This window comes from Notamacropus eugenii, chromosome 2 (genome assembly GCF_028372415.1).
Source record: "Notamacropus eugenii isolate mMacEug1 chromosome 2, mMacEug1.pri_v2, whole genome shotgun sequence".
In the NCBI taxonomy this organism is placed as follows: Eukaryota; Metazoa; Chordata; class Mammalia; order Diprotodontia; family Macropodidae; genus Notamacropus; species Notamacropus eugenii.
In genome coordinates, this window is record NC_092873.1 from 1,920,043 (window position 1) to 1,942,222 (window position 22,180).

The 22,180-nt window shown below is 38.2% G+C and overlaps 1 protein-coding gene across 2 annotated transcripts in view; it reads right to left on the reverse strand.

Moving 5' to 3' along the window:
- LOC140524242 (fatty acid desaturase 2-like protein FADS2B) overlaps positions 1-22,180 on the reverse strand; it is a 51,307-nt gene that overhangs the window by 9,602 nt on the left and 19,525 nt on the right. For both annotated transcript variants that reach the window (XM_072638620.1, XM_072638619.1), the window contains exons 3-9: positions 20,496-20,693; positions 19,307-19,408; positions 15,436-15,561; positions 9,152-9,212; positions 8,597-8,672; positions 8,054-8,151; positions 5,434-5,530 (exon numbers count right to left, since the gene is read on the reverse strand). In XM_072638620.1, coding sequence (XP_072494721.1) covers positions 5,502-5,530; positions 8,054-8,151; positions 8,597-8,672; positions 9,152-9,212; positions 15,436-15,561; positions 19,307-19,408; positions 20,496-20,693 — 690 coding nt within the window. In that variant the 3' untranslated portion in view covers positions 5,434-5,501. The remainder of the gene's footprint in view (positions 1-5,433; positions 5,531-8,053; positions 8,152-8,596; positions 8,673-9,151; positions 9,213-15,435; positions 15,562-19,306; positions 19,409-20,495; positions 20,694-22,180) is intronic.

Consider the following 22,180-nt stretch of genomic DNA (forward strand, 5'->3'; position numbering starts at 1 on the left):
TTCAGATGAAGGTAAGTTGATTTTTAAAAATGTATTATGAATCAATATTTATTGTAGAAGAGTGGCTCACACAATGGTGAAGAGACAAAGGAAACCCAGCAGATTTTCTCTGTCTCTATCTTTGCCTCTGTCTGTCTCCCTTCCTCCTTCCCTTTTTCTGTTCCTCTCCTTCCTCTCTCTGCCTCTCATTCTCTCTCTTTCCAAAGAGGACTTTCATGTTCATTACTTCATCATCTGACCCTCAGCACAACCCTGTGAAGTAGGTAGCGAGTTTAATCCCTATTTTACAAATGAGGACCTTGAAGTGCATAGTCTTGCCTAAGTTTAGGCAGCAAGTACATAGAAGAGCTAGGTTTTGCACTCAGGTCTTCTGAATAAATCTTGTGCTCTTACCACTGTACTCCAGCTGTACCTCTAATGTGAAAATACTACAAATGTGAAGGATGGTCCACCCCACACCATGGCTGACACAAAGAAACAGAACAAAGAAAGCAGAGAACAGTCAGGGAGATGGACTCCCTAACGTGGTACCATGTTTTTCAGTTTTTTGTAGAACTTCATCTAAAACTCTACCAAATGTCTGGAATATGTGACTGGGCCTGGGCATGGGAAATTGTTTCTCACTCTTAATGATGAAGAAGCAAATATATAAAATCTAAGTATGGGATAGATACTTAGATCATCTAAAGTAAGATTTAGACTATCTAAAGTGAGCATCAAAGTATCAGGGAAGAACGTGTTATTCAAGAGATCAATTTTCCATGGAGTTCAGCCAACAAATCAGTTCTATTTCTTCTTAATGCTAACATTAACTAACTAAGACCTCAGGAATATAAATTTATCCACTGTGGTGGCTTTCTCAAGATAGGAACTCCTCTATACCTTCCCTTACCCTCCTTGTCCATAAAGACTTTAGAACACTAATGGATTTTTCCTTCAATAATGTATTATAGATACTTATGTTTGATATCTTATTCCTCAACTAGATTGCAGACTCCATTAAGGGGAAGTAACTGTGTAAATAATTTCTTTTGCTCAGTTGATAGACAGTGGTGTGGTACAAAGGATGTTGGAGTTAAGAGTCAGGAAGGTGATGGTTCAAATCCCACCTCAGGCACTGACTAGCTGTGTGATTTTAGACAGTTAATTCACTTAACCTATCAAGGTTTCAGTTTTCTCATTTGTAAAATGGGAATGTTGGACACGATGTCTCTTCTGAACTCTTCTAGTCTAAATTTATGATCCCAGGACTAGCTCAAGGCCCTGTATGTAGTAGATGCTTAATGAATATTTGCTCTTGCTGAAATTTCTCTTCTCTCTATTTTCCAATATGTCGTACTCCATAGCCTACAGACTATAATCACTGTGGGGAATATCTGGACAACTTTTTCTCTTTAGTCCCTAGTGAGCAAAGTTGGGCTCCCCCTAAGGGTGTCATGGCAAAGATGTTTATTCAGCTTAATAACGAGAGGCCATATGCTGTTTTAGATTCAAGAAAGGTCTAGAAGTAAGAAAAATCTGGGTTCAAGTTCCATCACCTCCACATGCCCCAGACAACTCTGTAAGGTTCTTACTTGCTACCAATATGCTACTAATGTGCATTGGTAGATGAAGTTAACTAATTAAAAGGGCGTTCCCCTTGCTGACGAAATCACTGTGTGGACTGATGATGATAATGACAATGGTGATGTCTGCCATGTAGTAGACATAATAAATGCTTATTGATTGATGGTTAATAATAATTCATATTGATGTACACACATACTCTCTTTAGAGGCTCATGACCACCCTGTGAGGTAGGTACTACAAATTTCCATTTTGCAGATGAAGAAGCAGGTAGAATTGGGCCATGCTCACACATAGTAGGTATCTTAGGTGGGATTTGGTCATAGTTTCATTGCAAATGTTATTGATTTCATTCTTTGTACTAGAGCCTAGCCTAGCACAAATTAGGTGAAGGAGTTAGGAGTGTGCAGCCCAGAGGAGAGAAGAATTAAGGGCATGTTAGCTTTCTTCAAGTACTTATTTGAATGACTGTTACTTGGATACTTGGAAGAAGGGGTAGATCTGGTTTGCTTAGCTGGAGAGGAAATAACTAGGAACAATGAGTAGAAGCGGCACCCACTTTTTACAGCGTCTATGTGCCTGACATATACAGTAGGTGATTAATAAATACTTGTTGACAGAATAGTTTTCTTATCTCTTAAATTCAGTCCTCCATCTTCTTCCCCAGATTATGTTAGGGTCATCAAGATCAGATACTGAGGAAAGGAGTTAAATAACCTTTTCTATCCCTGTTCAGCAAAAATTTCTTACTCACTGGTGTTCAATTTGTAACCAGTCATTGAAGAAGGATTGCTTAACATTACAGGTGGCCAGAACCTGCCAATAAAACACAAATCAGGATATTTGACTTCAGTGAGTATGAGTCATGGAGTCTTGCTTCTCTCATATGTCAATGTGTCTCATGTAAAGCTCCTTGTATCACAGAATCAATGAATGTCAGAAGTAAAAGACACAGTAAAAGGTGATTGATTTCCAATTATACATGAGCCAGAAGCAACTTCTTCAAAATACTTGACAAATATCCACCCACCTTTTGCTTAAAGACAGTCAATGATGGGAAATCCATTGTTTTCTGAGCACAAGCCAGTCTGGTTTTGGAGACCCCTAATTACTAAGAGATTTTTCCCTCCCACTTATTTTAAGCCAAAATCTTCTCCTTTTGCTATTTTTCCAGCTATTTCTAGTTCGGTCCCTTTAAGGTTAAGCAGAAAGTTCTAACCTGTCTTCCACGTGACAGCCTTTCAAATAAGCACTTGAAGACAGCTTTCATGCCCCTAATTCTTTCCCCTCCTGAACATCCCTAGTTCTTTCACTTAATCCTTATTTGCCATATTCTTGATATCATTCACTATCTTGGTCATCTTTAAACTTTCAGTTAATACGCGTTTCCTGAAAGTGAATGTCCAGAACTTTTCACAGTACTTCCAAGGTGGTTAGATGAGGGCAGAGCACAAAAACTGGATCCCATCTTTGGACCTGAACCCTATGTCTCTCAATGTAGCCTATGATCGTATTAGCTTTTTGGAGTTGCCATAATGTATTGTTGATCCGATAATCCACTAACTCACTGCAATCTTTTCCTGATCGACTGTGGTGCAGTCATGCTTCCCCATCTTCTTATGAAGCTGATTTTTTGAACCCAAGTGTAAAACTTTTCATTTCTCCGCATTGCAATTTTCATTCACACAGTAGGGACTGTTGAGTATATTCTGTGTGAAAGATATTATACTAGATGCTGAGGATTACAAAGGAGATATTTTTCCTCAAGGAGATGATAATTTAACAAGGAAAAATATCCAAATGCAATGTATCAACAGAGATATACTTCAACATAAGTAATTAGTCAGTATTGTGTAAGTGGTAAAGACTTGTTCCAGAGATTCAGAGATATGAGTCATTCTGGTCAGGAGATCAGGGAGGCTTCATGTAGATGGTGCCATTTGAAATGTGCTTGAAGAATAGATAAGATTTCACTAGACTGAAGGGTAAAGATGAATTCAAGGATGTGTTTGTGTGGGGGGGATGGGAAAAGGAGAGCATTGCATGAAGCTAGTTCCAGAGACACATCCTTAAATGTGGAACATGCTATCTTCTCAGATAGTAGAACAAAATGATATTTTGTTCAACTCTTTTCTAAGGTATTATTTAGCTCTAATTGGGGATTGTTGGTCATCTTTGTTGGATATTTTTCATCTCCGTATCTCTTGGAAAGATTACTTGAGGAGGCATCAGGAAGGTAATTGTATTCTTTTAAAATATTAGCAAAGTACAGAAAAAAAGCACAGCAGTCAGGGGGCTTGACTCAGCTTCCTCACAAATAAGACCTGTTACCTTGAGCAATTCCTTTGCTTCGCCAAGCCTCAGTCTCCTCATGTTGATAATGAAGGGTTTAGACTAGAGAGTCTACAAGAGCCCTTTTATATCCTAGAGTCTATGTTCTAAAGTTCTGTGTTTGAAGGTCAAGACACAAGATCATAATTCTTAAGTTGGAAGGGTCCTCAGATGCCATCTAGTTCAACTGGTTCATTTTTCAGATGAGGAAACTGAGGATCAGAAAGGTTATATAACTTAATGGTGATAAAGTGAGTAAGAACCTAAATCTTCTGACTTTAGAGCCAATGCTCTTTCTACAATACCACATTTTGTCTTATACTCCAAAGTTCTTCTTGATTTTTACATTTGATCTTCTGTAATCCCATCTAGCACTGATATGTTATGTTTTGATACTATTTCCACTCTTTTTTTCTGTGTTATACTTTAATCTGTGTCCAGACATTTGATATCCTTCCCACTTCTCTGGTCCTAACTTTCTGGGGTTCAAAATGATTCCGGAACTTCCCTTAGTATCTGAGATTCCATACCATGAATATCCAATGGTCCTTCCAGTTTTCTCACCCTAAAATATTCTTCCACCACGTTGGTCCCCTTCTTCCTTTGGTAAGGTTTTCTTGGGCCCTCCATTTTTTGCAGGACCCAGGCTGGTCAGCTTTCACTCTCCTCCTGGCTTGTTCCTGAGATTTGGGACTTCAAAACTATGCCCCAGTTGGGTACCTTTCTCTCCCTCCCACCATCCTTCCCTTGTGTGTTTTCTACCTTCATTAGAATATAAGCTTTTTGAGAGTAGGGTCTGTATTACTTGTCCTTAAATATACATCGCCAGTGCTTAGCTGAGTGCCTGGAACAAAATAACCACTTAATAACTTTTCTTTCCTCTCCTTTCCTCTTTCCCTTTTTTCCCTCTTCATCTTCCTTCTTTTCCTTCCTCCCTTCCTCCACACCTCCCTTCCTTCTTTCCTTTTCCTTCCTTCCTTCTTTCCTCCTTCCTTCCTACCTTTTTTCCTCCCTCCCTTCTATGTTCTAAGCTTTCCATTTTGTGTTTTCTATTCTAAAATAGTCCCATTCCCCATAGTCAACACTTGTGAGATTTTTCATAATTCACATCCTATATTCTAAACTCTCAAGTCTCTTCTAGCTCTGTCAATCTATGTTCTAAGGGTTCTCTGAATCCTGACATTCTCTGTTCTCTGTTCTAAAATTCCTCTTTATTCTAACAGTTCTCTTTGCTCCCAAGAACCTCCCACACCAGACATTAAACATTCCATATTCACAAGTCTCTTTCAGTTCTGACATTTTACACTCCACGGTCTCTACCAACCCCTACATTTCAGACTTGGGTCCCTCCTCATTCTGACATTCTCTTTTCTAATGCCCCTTTTAGTTCTAACATTTTGTGCTCTCAAGTCCCTTCCAAGACTGACAGTCTAGCATTTTCATCATGTTTTTGATCCATTTGACAGGATACCATGACCCACATTCATCAACTCCACTGATTTAGTGGTTGATCTGTTAGAAGGTGGCCATCATTACCTGTGTGCTAAACCAGTCCTTGTTTTCCTCTTTACTCATCCTCATTGGAATGTGGCTCATCTGGGTGATTAATGTAATCCAGGGGCTTTCCAGCAGCCTTTGGAGAAAGCACAAAGACAGGCAATGAGGCAGTTGGTCATTTTCATGAGGAACAGATATTTATTTTCCATCCATTAACAATACATACTAAATAACCACCATGTGAGTGGTACACTGTGTGTACTAGGCAATTTGGCAGGGCAGAATGTGAAGGGGGAAAACCAGGAGTAAGACTAGAGAGGATTGGAAAGGCCTTGAAGTTATTGAATAATGGTTTTTGCAGGACTTGGCTACCTTCTATGAGCAATACTGTGTTGTCTTTTCTTTCCAGAGATGACTATATAATGTGTTAGCCCTGCCACTACTCAGACCCCTATTACATCTGTGTGACCTGGGGAAAGTCACTCCCCCTTCTTTGGGCCTCAGTTACATCTTTTCTAACATAATAGGGCCAAACACATGATCTCTGAGATCTCTTCTGCCTCTAAGTCCTATGATCCTATGGATTTCCAGACACGTAGGATGTACTTGGAGTAAAAATGGTTATCCATCTTCCCCCAAACAATTCAGAGTTTTCAAAACGTTCCCATCTTAGCAGCCACATAAAGTAGGCAAGGTGTTATTGCCTCCATTTCAGAATCAAACTGAGACTCTGAGGGGGTCACATAGTAAATGACAGCCAGGATTAGAAAGCAGTTCTTCTGATGTCTTGTCCAGATTCTCACTGACACATCATGCTGCCTCTAAAGCCCTGGTTTTATTTTACCGATGTCTGGAGCAAAGTATTCAATAACATTAAAGATGTAGGGAATTCCATGATTTGAAGTCATTTCATAGCAGAATTTGGTTCAAAGATAGCATGATTTTAGAACATAGAATGATGAACCAGAAAAAATTCCAGAAAACAGAAGATGAGATATTAAAGTTGGAAGTGAATTTACAACATAGAACATAAAATATTAAGGTTGTAAGTGATATTTGAACATAGAACACAGATTTTTAAAACTGGAAAAGTCACCTAGAGATCATTAAATCCAATCTACTCCCTTTACAAGTTAGAGTGGCTATAGTTGTTGTCTGTTCTCAAAGAGGACCAAAGTGACATCACTGTGTTGGGATCAAGGTATAGTGTGTCTGACTGTGGCTGACCAGACCAATATGGAGCTCAGAAGGCTCTACCAAGGCTGGGCATGTGAAAAGTCATTATAGTGATATTTTAGTTAAAAAGTAACACGTAACTAGGGGTCTAAAGAAGTGGGTTCATTTCTAAATGTCATTCTAACTTCCTGCCTTTAGGAAAGTCATTTCCCACCTTGCCTCAGTTTCCTTACCTGTGAAATGAGGTACTGGAAACTCTTTTGCCATTTTTAGATTTGTGATTTAGCTCAACTGATTCCCTCCATTACTACAGCTCTCACTGGCCATCTCAATCTGTCAGTCAACAAGCATTTATAAAATGTTTATTATATGTAATTTTAACTCCGTGTAACACTGTCTCCATGCTGGAGATATAAGGAAAAGCAAAAAACCTGGTCTCTGTCCTAAAAGAACTCACATTCTAGTGGGGGAGAAACATTCAAAGAGCTATGTACATGCAAAACAAGACAGGGGAAATGAGGGCAATTTCAAAGGGAAGGCACTAGTAGTAGGGGTATTGAGAAAGGTTTCTTGCTTGCAGAAGATAGAAATTGATGTGAGTTTTAAAGGAAGTCAGGAAGTCAAGGAGAGGAGGGAGAACCTTGAGAGCCAATGAAGAGGTGATCCACACACTCAAGTCTGTTTAAACCATTTCACAATCTGGTCTTTGTTTTTCCAAATAAAATGAAAAGTGGGAAAAGGGGGAAGAGGGAGAAACCTGTTCAGTGTGGGAGGGGGTGGTTGGAATGGAACACACTATACAAGGGCAATAGAAGAAATATTAGACAATCTCAGTTATTTCAGTGTCTATTTTTAAGGCCTGAGATAACACAATTCTTAGGTAACCTCTGGGATAGGTGTGTGCATGGAGGGCTCACTTGGGCTTTGCTAGAGTTCCTATAGCCCTAATGGGGATAAAGGAGCTGGTGGTTTGGGCTAGAGGTGGTTGCATGGTCTTATTTATGTCGTGGATCCCTTTATCAGTCTGAGCAAGCCTGTGGCCCCTTTTTCATCATAATGTGCTAAAAAACATAAAAATAAATAAATAGGATTACATGAAAAACTGATTTTATACATATATAATTTTGTAAATATATAGTTATCAAATATATATATATAATAACAACATTAGGATAGCACTTTAAGTATTGTAAAGGAGTTTACATATGTTATCTCCTTTGATATTCACAATAACGCTGGAAGAAAGTGCCATTATTACCCCCATTTTACAGAAAGAGAAGTCAAATGACTTGCCCAGGGTCACATAAGTAGTAAGGGCCTGAGGCCAGATTTAAAATCTGGCCTTCCTAACCACAAGTCCAGCGCTTTAAGCCCTGTTTAACTTCCTCTTTTTGAAGACAAGTAAAAAACAAAAGCAAGTTTCCAGACCCCAGGTTAAGGATCACCGGGAGAGAGGAATAGCATAATTTGTTGATTTACTTACTTGACCAGATATATGAGAAGTACAGTCCCAATAATTCCATAGTAAGATCTGTAGGTGATGAAATAGCGAAGATAAAAGCTACTGATCCAGGCAAGCTGCTAAAAGAGGGGAAAAAAAAACAAATTTCAGGTTAAATGGGGTTGAAGTTATCTAGTCATCAATTTAGACCTGGAGGAGACTTTGAGAGTTCAACCTACTCAATTGGCAGTTAATGAAATTCTGACTGAGAGAGGTTAGGGAACATGTTCAGTGTCATACAGCTAGTAGGTATTTGAGGTAGGGTTTAATCCTGAGTCTTCTTCCTGATTACACTTTATCCACATTACCCACTGTGCCACCAAGTCAGATTTCCACCAGACTTTTAGATGAAAAGTCTGATGCTCTAAGGACTGAGCTATCAGTCCCCACTCTAGGTTTGGCCATATCCTTTTTCAAGGTAAATGTTCTCTGCCTCTGTCACCAAGCAAACTTGAGGAGTAGTCTGTACCCTCTATTGGCCTTGGCTCCAAGGACAGAGTCTATGACAGGAAGGTTGTCACTCACCCCCATTCCTTCCGAAGAAACGTCATTTTCAGGGATTTCATGTTGATAAAGACTGACATGAGGAGGGGAAGAGCAACTGTAAGGGAAAAGAAGGTGTTAAGTAAGATGAGGAGGTGCTAGTACAATGAATGCATAAATAAGTGGTCATCCAACCCTTTCACTGGGTACCCTATACCTTGGTTATTGACTGAGTTGGCAATATTCAAAAAGTGTCTTCAGTTTCTAGGAAATGACTATTCCTGTAATCATAAGAAGTCAGAGTTGAAAATGCCCTCAAGACATATTATGTTAGAACAGAGTGGGACCTTGGAATTCAACATAGACTGTCACAGGTAGTAGGGGCCTTAGAACATGAACCATCGAACGTTAAAGGGGAAAGATCCTAGAACTTAGAAGGTTCCAACTGGGAGGGGCCTTAGAGTGTAGACTACTAGAGATGGAAGGCATCTTAAAACACAAAATTTCAGAACTGGGGAGGTCTACAGGATGCATAACAAATACCAGAGGTAGGAGGTACCTTTAGAAATCAGAATAGTGGATGTTATGGAGACTCACCTACATAAAAGTATAGATGCTGCTTTTTATAGTCAATATACTTGATTTTTTTCTTCTCATACTGAATGGAGAAAGGAAAAAAAACCAGAAATACAAGTTAATCCTGTTAATACAATGTGCTATATAGTGAAGAGTTAGTATGTAGTGTGGTGAACGTTTATGTTAGCTTTGGAGGCAGTGACGTAAGTACGAATTCCAGTTCAGGTGCTTACTCCTCGTTTGGTATTGGGCAAGTTATTTACCTCTCTGGGCCCTGATTTTCTCATGGGTAGTAAGTGTAAAATAGAGAGTTAAACCAGGTGATGATGGTAGTAATAATACAACAATGACGATGATGACAACAAGTAGCATTTGAGGTTTGCCAAGCAATATACAAATGTAATCTCGTTAGTTTCTCACAACAACCCTATGAGGTATGTGCTAATATTATCCCCATTTTATAAATAAGGAAACTGAGGAAGACAGGGTAAGTGATATTTCCAGAGTTACAGAGCTAGGAGTATCTGAGGCTGTATTTGGACTCATCTTCCTGACCAGATTCAGCACTTTGCCTTGGTGCCTCCTGTCTTTGAACAAGAGCTCACATTTATGAGCAGTCTCATCTCATTCATTTGAAATAGATCACAAACGTCTTGTTATCCCTTTTTACAGTTGGGGAAATAGAGATCCAGCTTCATGAAGTGATTTGCACAGCATTATAAAGCCATCCTAAGTATGAGAAGCAGGATTTTAATCTGGGTTTCTTGGCTTCAAATTCACTTCTTGTCATTACCCTACAGTCTTCCCTTCATCTTGTCCTTACAATTACAGCTTCTTATCCTCTCTGTGGAAAGAGTTATCCAGACAATTTGCATGAGAGGCATAAAGGCTGAGCCATTGGATGAGACATTTAACTCTTGGGGATGGCAGAAAAGATGAGAAACTGTTTATTTTCACCAAATCCATGTCAGTCTTGGACTCTTCCAGTAAAACCCAGAATCATAGAATTTTAGAATGTTGGTGCTAGAATAGAGATTTTAAAATATCATAATTAGAAGGGAATATAAGCCATAGAGTGTTAGTTGAATAAAGGTCCTGAGAACATAGGACAATATTAGAAGTTAAAGGATCAGATGCAGAGCCAAGATCATGGAGTGAAAGGAAGCTAGCTGTGTAGTAAGCTTCAATCTAAAAACTCCTCCAAATCAATCTCGAAAATTCACCAGACTGGAAATTGATATGGAGATGCTGAAAATATCAGAGTGGATCTAGGTCAGCAGAGGGAAACAGGGAGGTCTGTCCAAGGGGGACAGGTTAGGTTGGGAATGGATCCTCTGAGCACTCCAGTGCTCAGGGAGAGGTTGTGTACCAGGGAAAGAGAAGATTCCAGACCTAGACAGGAACTTCATCAGACCCATACTAGGGCACTGCTACAGGGAACAGGTGAAAACTGGCAGCTTTGTCTCCCACTACCCAATCTTGAGTCACAGACCTAGAACAGAGTAAGAAGTAGACTTCCTGAGGGTAGAGGAAGGGGACCCTGGGCAAAGTACCAAGAAAGGAGGAAGTATAGAAGCCATAAATCAAACACGAAAGAACCAAAGTCAAGATCATATGATTTAACAGCCTCTACTCTAAAGAAAAGGGACAGCTAGATAGCATTGTGGATAGAGTGTCAGGTCTGCAGTCAGTAAGGTTCACTCACCTTCTTGAGATCAAATCTACCCTGACAGTAATTGTGTGACCCTGGGCAAATCATTACCTTGTGTGCCTCAGTTTCATCCACTGTAAAATGATCTTGAGAAGGGAATATATACATATATAATGTATACACATCTATCATGGTCAATGTGTCTTGATTTACTATACATGCTTGTAATGGGTTTTGTTTTTCTTGTATGCTCAACTGGGGGAAGAAGTTTGGAATGAAAGATGAGAAGGCATATCTTGGTTTATTAAAAATATTAAAAAGAAGTAAGAGGTGAAAATGTTTAATATAAAATTTTGGAATAGTCTCTTTGCTCTCTCTGAAGCAAACTCAGAGAATGCCTCTTCCTATGTCAACAAAAGCCAGCCAAGGCTGACTTAACATTCCTTTAGAGACCTTTAACCTAAGACACAATGGGACGTTTTCTATTATCTTAATATTTGTAGACATAAACTATGTTATGGAATGTTAATCATAAAGTAAATAAAAACATCTTAGGTCATAATTTCATTTTGAAACTTTGTCAAATTTTATTGTATTTATAACCTACGCAATTAAGAAATTCCTTTCTAATGGTCTAGTTAATGGAGAGCATAAATCTGAAGGAAAGAGAACACTTCTTTGTCCTAAAACAGATTTAAGGCTGCCCAATTCTTTGTATTGGTAGCCAGAACATTTCTGGCTCCATAATGCATTGTGTTACCATTTTCTTTACTAGGGAATTGATCAATTAAATAATTAAATCATAAAATGTATGCATTAGCCTTTTGCCTTTTCTTTAACCAAGTTTTCAGGTCAACACAGTATTATTAGCATATGAGAAAAAGATGAATTTAGAATTAGAAGGTAACCCAGGACAGAAGGAATCACAGAATCCTCTTATGGTAGAATACCCACAGAGGTTATTTAACCCAATTGGTATCTGAACAGGAAATTCCCCTCTATACCTGACAGGCAGCTATTTATATGTATATTTTTTAAGTCTTCTGCTGAAGGCAGTCTTTTGTCTCCCAAGGAAGTTCATTCTGATTTTGGACGACTTCAATCATCAGGAAATCCTGACATTTCTTTGGGACATACTGTTCAGAACTAGAAGGGATCTTGAAATTGTCTAGTTTGACCTCTTCATTTCATAAACAACGAAGCTTAGTCCTAGAGAGCCTATGAGTGGTCCAGGCTCTCACAAGAAGTAAATGGAGGAACTAATCTTAAACCCTGCTCTTCTGATTCCAAATCCAATACTCTTGCCCCATGGTACTGCATTCAACATTTGTTCTTAATTCTTCTCCTGGGGCTGAGCAGAACTAGTCAAATCTTTCTTTGGCATAATGGTCCTTCAAACATTTGAAGGCAGCCATCATGGACATAGAATGTTGAAACACAGAACAAAGGATTTCAGAATTGGAAAAGAATTTACATCATAGATTGTCAAACTGTGGCAGCTACAAGAGCCCTTAGAATATTGAACATGGAGGGATTGTAAAGGTTTTATGAAGGTTCAAACATTAAACAAGCAGTGACTGGAAAAATGAGCCTACTGCCTGACTCAGAAGATATCCCTTGCCCCTTTAACTATGAACTAAAGTTCTGAATTGTGATACCAACAGGTGATCTCAGCAGGTGAACAAGATGCAGCCCTCAGTAATTTGGCAGGAAGCCCGAATAAGTGTCTTCCTCAGCTGGAAAAACCTGTTTATATGAGAGTCAAACTTTTGCCTTTGAATTTCAATAAGCAGGCATCCTCTGACTCAACACCTTCCCTTTTCTTTTTAAATTTGGATGAGGACTTTTCTTGTTTGACTTCTGGGGAAGAGAACAATTTCAACTTAGCTGCACCTCAATGCCCAGCCCTCTATCCCAGGGTAAGGTGTATAGTCTTTTGAGATCAGCTGTGTCTTGGCTTCACTGAAGACAAATGGTCATAATGTTTTCAAGTCAAGCAAAACTGTTCATGCTGAGATTTTAGATCAACTCAATAAAAAGTGTCTAAATTCTTCAGAAGTAGCTTTTTAAAAAATACTTGCCAATGACCACAAAATAACTGAACTAAAGATGAAATTTCTACATTCCTACTTCACATCATGAAACTATGGCATTTCAGAAGCAAAAAAAAAAAAAAAAAGAAAGAAAGAAAACTAGAAATCCAGAGAGCACAATATTAGATCTGGAGATATCTTAGGACAGAGAATGTTAGAAACCTTAGTACATAGAATGTCAGATCCAGAAAGGACCATAGAACATTTATAGAAAGTGAGACCTGGGATGGATTTTGGAAAATAAAACATAGACTATAGAATGCTAGAGCTGCCCAGGTATTAGAAGACAACATTTTGGAAATAGAAGGAACTTAGGACATAAGAGGTTAATCTAGAAGGGTCTATGGATTATAAAATATAGAATGTCAGAAATGAAAGGCATTAGAACACAAAATGCCAGGGACATTAGGACATAGAAATTCAGAACTAGAAGGAGCCTTAGAATCTGGAATGTGGAAAGTTAGAGGCAGAAGATTTCTTATCTAGATGTAATCTAGGCCAATGCATTCATTCTCATATTTACGTCAAAGTTGTGAGGCTCAGAGAGGTGTTATTTATACCAACCAATGCCAATAAGGAAAAAAGAATCTTTATGACCAATTTTATCCTTGAATTGGCATTACACAGTGAAAACAGAAGAACTTGAAAATTGTGGAATAGTGGGAAATGCACCTCTGTCCTATATAGTGAAACAAGAATTGGCAATGATATCAGATCTTTTGATAGGTAATGCCAGTTCTAAGACCTCTGTCTTCCCTTAATGGGTCTAACATTGGTGTGGTCATTAAACTTCTTACAACCCTTACTAACCCTGGATCAACAAGTCCTTGAGTTTGACAATGGAAAGGGCTTTCTAGCATAGCAACAAACCCTGAAAATGTTTAAACAGAGACTAGCTGCTCTTGTTGGGATTGTTAGAGACGAGATTCTTGAACTGGGTGGGAATGTCATATTAGGTAACGTTTAACACCCTTTCTAACTTGAATTATAGCATTATTGAGTTAGAACTGTGAGGGAAATCAATGGTCATGTAGACTTAGGAGACACCTTTGGAATGTAAAATATGGAATGTAGAAGGTTATGTTTGGTAGAAGGATATTGGAATACAGACCATGATAGAAGGAACTCAGAGTATAAAACATCAGAGCTCAAATACACTTAAAGAATAAAATGTCAGAAACTGGAGAGACCATGGAATTTGGAATATTAGAGTTCTTTCATTTTCGATGACAGACAGATGAAGTGCTTTATCCGAGATCAAAGAGTAAGCATTGGATCCCAGATTCAAACCTGGATCCTTTGACACAAAATACAACTTTCTTTCCACTTTGCAATGTCTCCATCTTTGATCATACTCCTATTACTCCATGAGGTCCTTGAAGGCAGGCATCCTGTCTTCTCGAAACTTTATATGTTCCCTAGTATCCAGTCTAGGGCTTAGAATCTAGAATGTGGAAAGTTAGAGGTGGAAGATATCTTATCTAGATGTCATCTAGGCCAATCTATTCTTTCTCATATTTATGTCAAAGCTGTAAGGCTCAGAGAGGTGATATGTATACTGATCAATGCCAATAAGAAAAAAAAGTATCTTTACAGGAAGTGCTTAATGAATTTTTTGGTTGAATTTTGAGTGAACAGAGGCATAAATTGATCCAACAAACATTAATTCAGTGCCTGCTATGTGTAAGGCCCTAATCTGGGGATACAAAGGGAAATTCTACATTCTACATTCTACAAAACCCCTACCTTCTAGGAGGGGGAAAATAGTATGGAAATGAATAAAGTAAGTACAAATTAATTTGACAGTGGTTTAGGAGAACAGTGACAGCCAAGGGAGAACTCACTTGAACTAAGACTTGAAGGGAGAGAGGGATTTCAATGGGTGGAGGTGAGAAGGGACAGCATTCCAGAAAAAAAGTGAGTCAATGTAAAGAAAAGCTAGATGGTTGAAGTGACAGAATGTAATGGACACATAACAACAATGAGTCTATAGTTTTGCTAGAACATAGAGTATGTGAAGTGGAGCAATATGTAGCCAATCTGAAAATTTGTTTGCAGTCAGATTATAAAAGGCTTTAAATTTCAAACAAGCTTGTATTTTATACAATAGATACTGACATTTCTTGAGAAGCCAAGTTAAATGTGAATTGTTCAATTGTTTGAGTTGTGTCTGACTCTTTACGATCTTATTTGGGATTTTCTTTGCAGAGATACTAATGTGGTTTCCATAACTTTCTCCAGCTTATTTTTTTTACAGATGAGGAAACTGAGTCAAATAGGGTTAAGTGACTTGCCCAGAGTCACACAGTCATTGTCTGAGGTTGGATATGAACTGTTGTCTTCCTGATTCCAAGCCCAAAATTCTATCTATCATGCAGCCTAGCTGAACCAAATGTGAAATTACATGATTTAATTGGCTAGCATGTGTGTGTCTTCAATGTGAAGTAGGGAGGAGTTTTCTTCAAATTCTCTTGAAACCTAGTAGTCTTTCGGGATATCTCCAGTTCTTTGAAGTATGTCTTTGAATTTCTATAATGCCAATGTATTCACTCTAAACATACCTTGACTGGTTGTGACTCTCCGAGCACAACAAATGGTCCCATGTCAATATCTGGGTCTTTGGGATAGATATTTGGCTTTGCATGATGCTGGAAGTGACGATAGTTCCACCACTTGGCTGACATGCCCTTAGGAGGAAAGAAGCTTCAGCAACAGGAAAATTTTGCTTGAATCCAAGTTGTAATCTGGTCAAATCTTATCCCATTCTACTCCGTTCTTCCCCTTCCCTTTGCTTCCCTTCCCTCCCCTCCCTTTTTTTCTTTCCCTACCTTTCCTTTCCAATCCCATCCAATAAATATTCTTGTATATAGCTACAATCTGCCATTAGAAACCTAATGAATATCTCTGCCTAGTCAAAAGTACGTGTGACTCTTAAACCCTAATCTGCTGAAATGCCAAATAATAAGTTGGGAGGGGCATTGTTATAGCTTGATAACAAATGATAGTTGTCTGGGAATGTGATTTCAGGCTAATATAACACTCCCTCATATGTGTAAAACAACTTTCTCAGATGTGGTTGAGCAAACTCCCACTGTACTGAGAGTTAGGGCAGTTATTAGTATGTTTCTATGGATATATGGGGAAACTGAAGCTCAGAGAAGTTAATTAGTGGCAGTGGCAGTGGCAGAACAGTACCCAGGTATTATGGTCCAGTAGAAATGTGTCAAAAAATTATGGCCTCCCCAAATGCTTGAGCAGGAAGGGACCTATCAAGCTCATCTAGCTTAGGGATTCTTAAGATGGGGCCCATGATCTTAAAAAAAATTAATGAGTATACTTTAAAACGATTGGTTTCTTTTGTAATCCTGTGTAATTCTAGACCTTTAAATATCTCATTCTGAGAAAGGTTCCATAAAATTCATCAGGCTACTAAAGAAGTTTATGTAACAAAGAGATTAAGAATTTCTCATTTAGCCTAACTCTCTTTATTTTAATGAGAAGAAAACTGAGGTCCAGACAGGGGAATCAGTTTCCACAGGGTCTGGCAACTAATTACTGGCAGCTCTCAGACTCCTTCCTTGCTCCTTTATTCCATCTCTCACTCCAATGGACTTTCCACCGTGTATCTTCCTCCTTTACATGGAGCCAAAGAGACCTCAAAAGCATTTCTTGGTCTAGTTTTCAACTTTTGCAAAACCAATACCTCATTGAGTAACCATTTATTTGAAAACACCTCCAGGGTAAGAAAGTGCACATTTGTATCATGTCCGTTTCCTTGATCTTATAATATTTTTCTCTGCCCTCATGTCATTTCCTCCTTACAAGATACTGCTAAAATCCTAGCTTGTTGTCTTGCTGGGAAACTTTCCTAATAGTGGATCTAATCAGAGGTGTAAGATAAATGGCAGACTATAGATTTGTAAATTTTTCAGACTGTAATTGACTTTAGACAACAGTGTGGTAGCTGGAAATGATCTGAGAGAGCACATGGTTCAAACCTCACATTTGATATTGGGTTGATGAAAATGAAACTCAGAGAATTCAAGTGACTTGTTCAAAGATGCACTGTTCCCTAGTTGGCAGATCTGTGATTCTTGACTCCTGCTCCAGTACTATTTCTACCACACAATCCTGCCTAAGAGGTTTTGAACTCTTTATCCCATCTGCTAGGACTGTGTAGTGAACAGACTATTAACTCTGGAGGCAGAGGACCTGGCTTCCAATCCTGTATTAACTATTTGCTACTGTAGAATGGGGAGGTGGGAATAGGTGATTGTTAAGGTCCCTTTTAACTCTGACTCTCTGATCCTATGGGATTCAGCATTTCCATGAGTCCACCTTGTGGGCAATGCCCACCCTTAGTGAACAGACTGTGTCTCCTTTGACCAGTGAGGGAGGTGAGACAGAGATCTAGGTTATACTGCTCCTTACAAAAGTCATAGTAAGGTGTGGGGGAGCAGGGAGAGAAGTACCCAGGTCTGGCTTGAAGGCCTTATTTTTCTCCAGCAGCTGCTCTCGATGACCTATCAAGCACCTTTGGAACAAAAGACTGTCTCCAAGTGGTTATTATGAAAGCAGGGTGGGAAATAGCCATGGGGAGATATCAGATAATTTCAAAAGAAGTTGATACGGAGTCCTGTTCATTGCCTAGCACATATGTCACTTGGGATGTCCTTAAAGAGGAAGAGAGGAAAGATGTGACTTGGCATCAACAATTCTGGCAGACTATTTCACTAATGAGTACTTTACTTCTCCATCTACAAAATGGGAATCATGCATGACGTTTTTTCTGTATCACAGGGCTATTGTGAGTATAGCATTAGATAATTAGAGTTAAATCCCTGGCAAATATAGGGGATGAGTGGTGGTGATTGAGAGTCGCTGTCTCTAAGACAGAATACCTGGATTTGTTCCCTAGTAGTTGAATGAACCTGTACAAGATCATAACCTCTCACTTCCTCATCTGTAAAATGGGCATGATCCTATGACTTCAGTCAGAAAATATTGATTTTATTTCCATGGTTGACATTTACTATCCATGTTACTGAGGGCAATTCTCAGCTTAGATTTAGATGTTTTATTTTTGAGCTAGTATTGACCACAGAGTTCATGAAGTTTAACTGCTTCATTTTGTACATGGGGAATCTGAGTCTTAGATAGGTGATGGTCATGATGACTAATGATAAGAACTAGCATTTATGCAGCATTTTAAGGTTTGTAAAGAGCTTTATAATTATATAATTATATTTATATATAATTATAATTTATCTCATTTAATCTTCACAATAACCTGAGAGGTACACACTAGTATTATCTCCATTTTATAGATGAGGAAACTGAGATTGAGAGAAATTAAATGACTTGCCTAGTGGTCATACAGCTGGTATTACAGGCAGTACTTGTACACGAAATAAATGAAAGGCAGAATATGAACCAAATCCTTTGAGATTTCCACTCTGCCATTAGTTTACTTTACAAAGAACTTTCCTTAGCTAGAAAGAACTAGTATTAACTCTCCCATTTTATAGCTGAGGAAATTGAGGCTCACAGAGGTTAATGACTTGTGAACATCACACCATAAGCCAGAACCCAGGTTTCATGAGTCCAAAAACCACTGGACACTTCAGGGTCACCAGATGTTTAAATTCAACTGATCCTGTTTCCTAGTTTGTCACGTGAGAATAATGATGCTTAAGGACAGTAATTCACATTAATGTAGAGTTTTAAGGAATATAGAGAGATTTTTCCACAGTAAAGTCCTAAAATAGGAAATTCATGTAATGTAATGTCATTTGATAGATGAGGAAACTGATTTCAAGGGTGAGACGATTTGCTGCTCATGGTCATACAGAAAACAAACTAGGAGTCAGATCTAGATTTTCAGACTCTAAATTCAAGGCTCATGTACTTAAACTACCCTTTCACAGAACAATTATGATCCAAATTGAATGTTCTTTCTTTTACATTGCAATGTATTCATTGGGAGAGATTACTCGGCCTGTGGATATTGGTGGGTTATTTGGATTTTACAAGGCAGATGCTAAAGAGAATCAATAAAATTCACTATAAATATGCAATATATTACTTCATCTCATAGTTTTCTCATCTCTTAAAAGGAGTTAATATTTATACTATCCATCTCATAGGGCTAAAGTATGCAGCACTTTCTATAAATATAAACTGTTAGTACTAGGTATTTAAATACTTTGTTTTTTCCCCATTTTTTCTATAATGACTCATCAAAATAACAAGGTTTGTTTAGAACTTTGTATTAAGTAGGAATGAATAGGAAGTGAGTAATTATCTCTTAGACCTGCATGACAGGGCTGGGGTTTCCCAAAAGCCATCTCAAGTGTTGTGAGAACTTGTCCTTCCTTCATAGTTTAGAAGCATTGAAAGAATACATAAAAACCTCTCCTGAATTGTCAGTACCTTCAGATGTCCAATCACAAAATCATGCATGAGGTGATTCCACTTGGATTTCTTAAATATGAAGTGATGTCCTGTGTCATGCTGCAAAAAGAAAGCTTGAGCCTAAGGGACAAGGAGAAGTTAGAATTGTGGTGAAACTGACAGAAGAGCTGAGAAAGCTTGGAATATGCTTCAGTGGCAGACAGTTCTGTTGTGCAAGGAACAGAATTAGTAAGTTTGGAGCGACCAAATGAGGCTGGCCACAAGATGAAAATTTGTGGGGCTATTGCAACTCTCAGAAATAATTTTCTAAATAACCAAGGAATTGTCATCTGCATTGCTGGAGTAGTTATATGATCACAATCGTATCATATCATTTAGAACTAAAAGGGGCCTTAGGGTTCATGAAGTTCAACCCCCTAATTTCTCACTTGAAGCTAAAGCACAGAGAGGGGGCCAGGTAATACACAAGGTCATGTGTTAAGAAGCATAGACAGGATTAGAACCTCAGGTCTCTGACTCCAACCCAATATTCCTTCCTTTACAGCATGATGAATTCTTCAGAGGGGAGAATTTGGCCTAATAATCTTGGTACTATTGTTTAGCCATTTTTAGTTGTGTCTGATTCTTCATGATCCCATTTGGAGTTTTCTTGGCAAAGATACTGGAGTGATTTGCCATTTCCTTCTTCAGCTCATTTACAGATGAGGAACTGAAGCTAACAGGGTTAAGTCATACAGTTAGTAAGTGTTTGAGGTCAAATTTGAACTCAACCAGAGGAGTCTTCCTGATCCCAGGCCAATATACCATCTAGCTGCCCTATTGATCTTGGAGACAATTCTGAATTTCAAGATATTTCTAAAAGAAATTCAACTCTGTTTAATAAACACCTATTACCTGCTTGCTTTTTCCAATACTGTGTTCAGTGCTAGGGAAAGAAAAATGAGACAACAGAGTTGCTATATTCAAGTAACTTACTTGATGTGCTAAGGGACATAGGGAGGGCATGGGATGTATACAAAAGTATATGACAAAAACTAGAGTGCGATAAGGGTAAAAAACAGATGAAAACAACCTTGGTGTGGTGGAGAGACAAGACTGAGGTTATGGAATGTTCAATGGATCCAACTAGAGGACATCACATATATATGGTGGCTAATGAAGGCTAAACCTTCTGCCCAAGGATTGAATTTTTCAGAGAAATTCTTACCTGGGAAACTGCGAGTATAAAAGAAACAAGCAGTGTAATGAGCCAACCATTGCCAAAGTTTCTCAGTATGAACCAAACCAAAACTTCCAAAAACAGAATCTGGATGAGATGCATGAAGAAATAGGGGAGACTGGGCTCCAGCAATTTCTGGTCCTCAACTGTCTTCCTCAGGGCCCTGAAATCTTCCACCAACTGGGTCTGAAAAGGGAAAATGGATCAATGGGATTCAGAATGACTCTTACTTCACTAATATCCTTTGTCTCATTCCCTTCAATTCAGAAAAACTTTCCTGAGCTTCTATAGTCATATAGTCAATTAACAATCATTAAGTATGTACCAGGTGCCAGGTACTGGGTGTCCACAAAGTAAAAGCATAGAACTACTTACTCTGGGAGATACAAAATCTTTTCATTTTAATTAATTTAATAATTTTAATTTTAATATTTTAGAGTTGCTGTCAGTGCCTAGCTGACCTGTCTATACTTGAAAAAGAACACCCACCATCTTTAATAGACTCAACAGGCTTTACTGAAGACTTTCAATGAAGGATAACTCAAGGATAACTCAAGGTCTCCTGGCAACAGCTAATTTTACTCATTCAAAGGAATGGAGGTATCTTCCCATATCTCTTTTTTGGAGACACTCTTGTCCTTGGTAATTTCACATTAATTTATGAATTTCTTTTTTAAAAATAAAATTTATTTTCCTCCCCAATTACACATAAAAACATTTTTTTAACACTTTAAAAAGGTTTTGAGCTACAAATTCAATTCCTGTCTCCCTCCCCTCCCCTTCCCTGAGATGGTTAGCAATGTGATATAGGCTATATATGTGCAATGCTGTAAAACATTTCCACATTAGTCATTTTGTGCAAGAAGATGAACGATAACAAAAACAGAACATAAGAACTAAAGAAGAACAAAAGAAAGGAAGAAAGAAAAAATGGTATATTTCAGTCTGTGTCAAGACAATATTTGTTCTCCTGTGGGATTGTTTTGGATCAATTTATTGCTGATAATAGCTAAGTCATTCCCAGTTGGTCAGTGTACAATACTGTTGTTACTGTGTACAATGTTCTCCTGGTTCTGCTCACTACATTTTGCTTCAGTTTATGTAAGTCTTTCCTGGTTTTTCTGATATCATTCTGCTTGCCATTACTTATAGAAGAATAAGAAATATATTATATTATATAATTATTATTATATTATATATTATTATTATATTATATTCTACACAATCAGAGGAAGAGGACACAGGGACAGAGGACATTTTTAATACATGAAGTCTGGAACTGGAGTGAATTCAAGTATTAATCACTTCATTTTACAGATGAGTAAATTGAGACTTAGAGAGATGAACTGATTTGCTCATTGTCATACATCTAGTTAAATATCTTCTACCTTTTAATTTTTGTTGCACATTTTGTGATGGTGAGGGGGGTGGTGAGAGTTGAGAAATTCAAGGTATCAACAACTTTTGCAAAAATGCTCTGTCTTACTAATAACAAAGAAAACACAACTTAGAACAACTTGGAGGCTCCACCTCATGCCTCTTGGACTGTCAAAGATTATAAAAGAGGAAAATGACAAACGGTGGAGAGGCTATGGGAAAACAGACATACTAGCACACTTTTGATGGAACTATCCATTTGTTCAGCCATTCTGGAAAGCAATCTGGAAATGTGT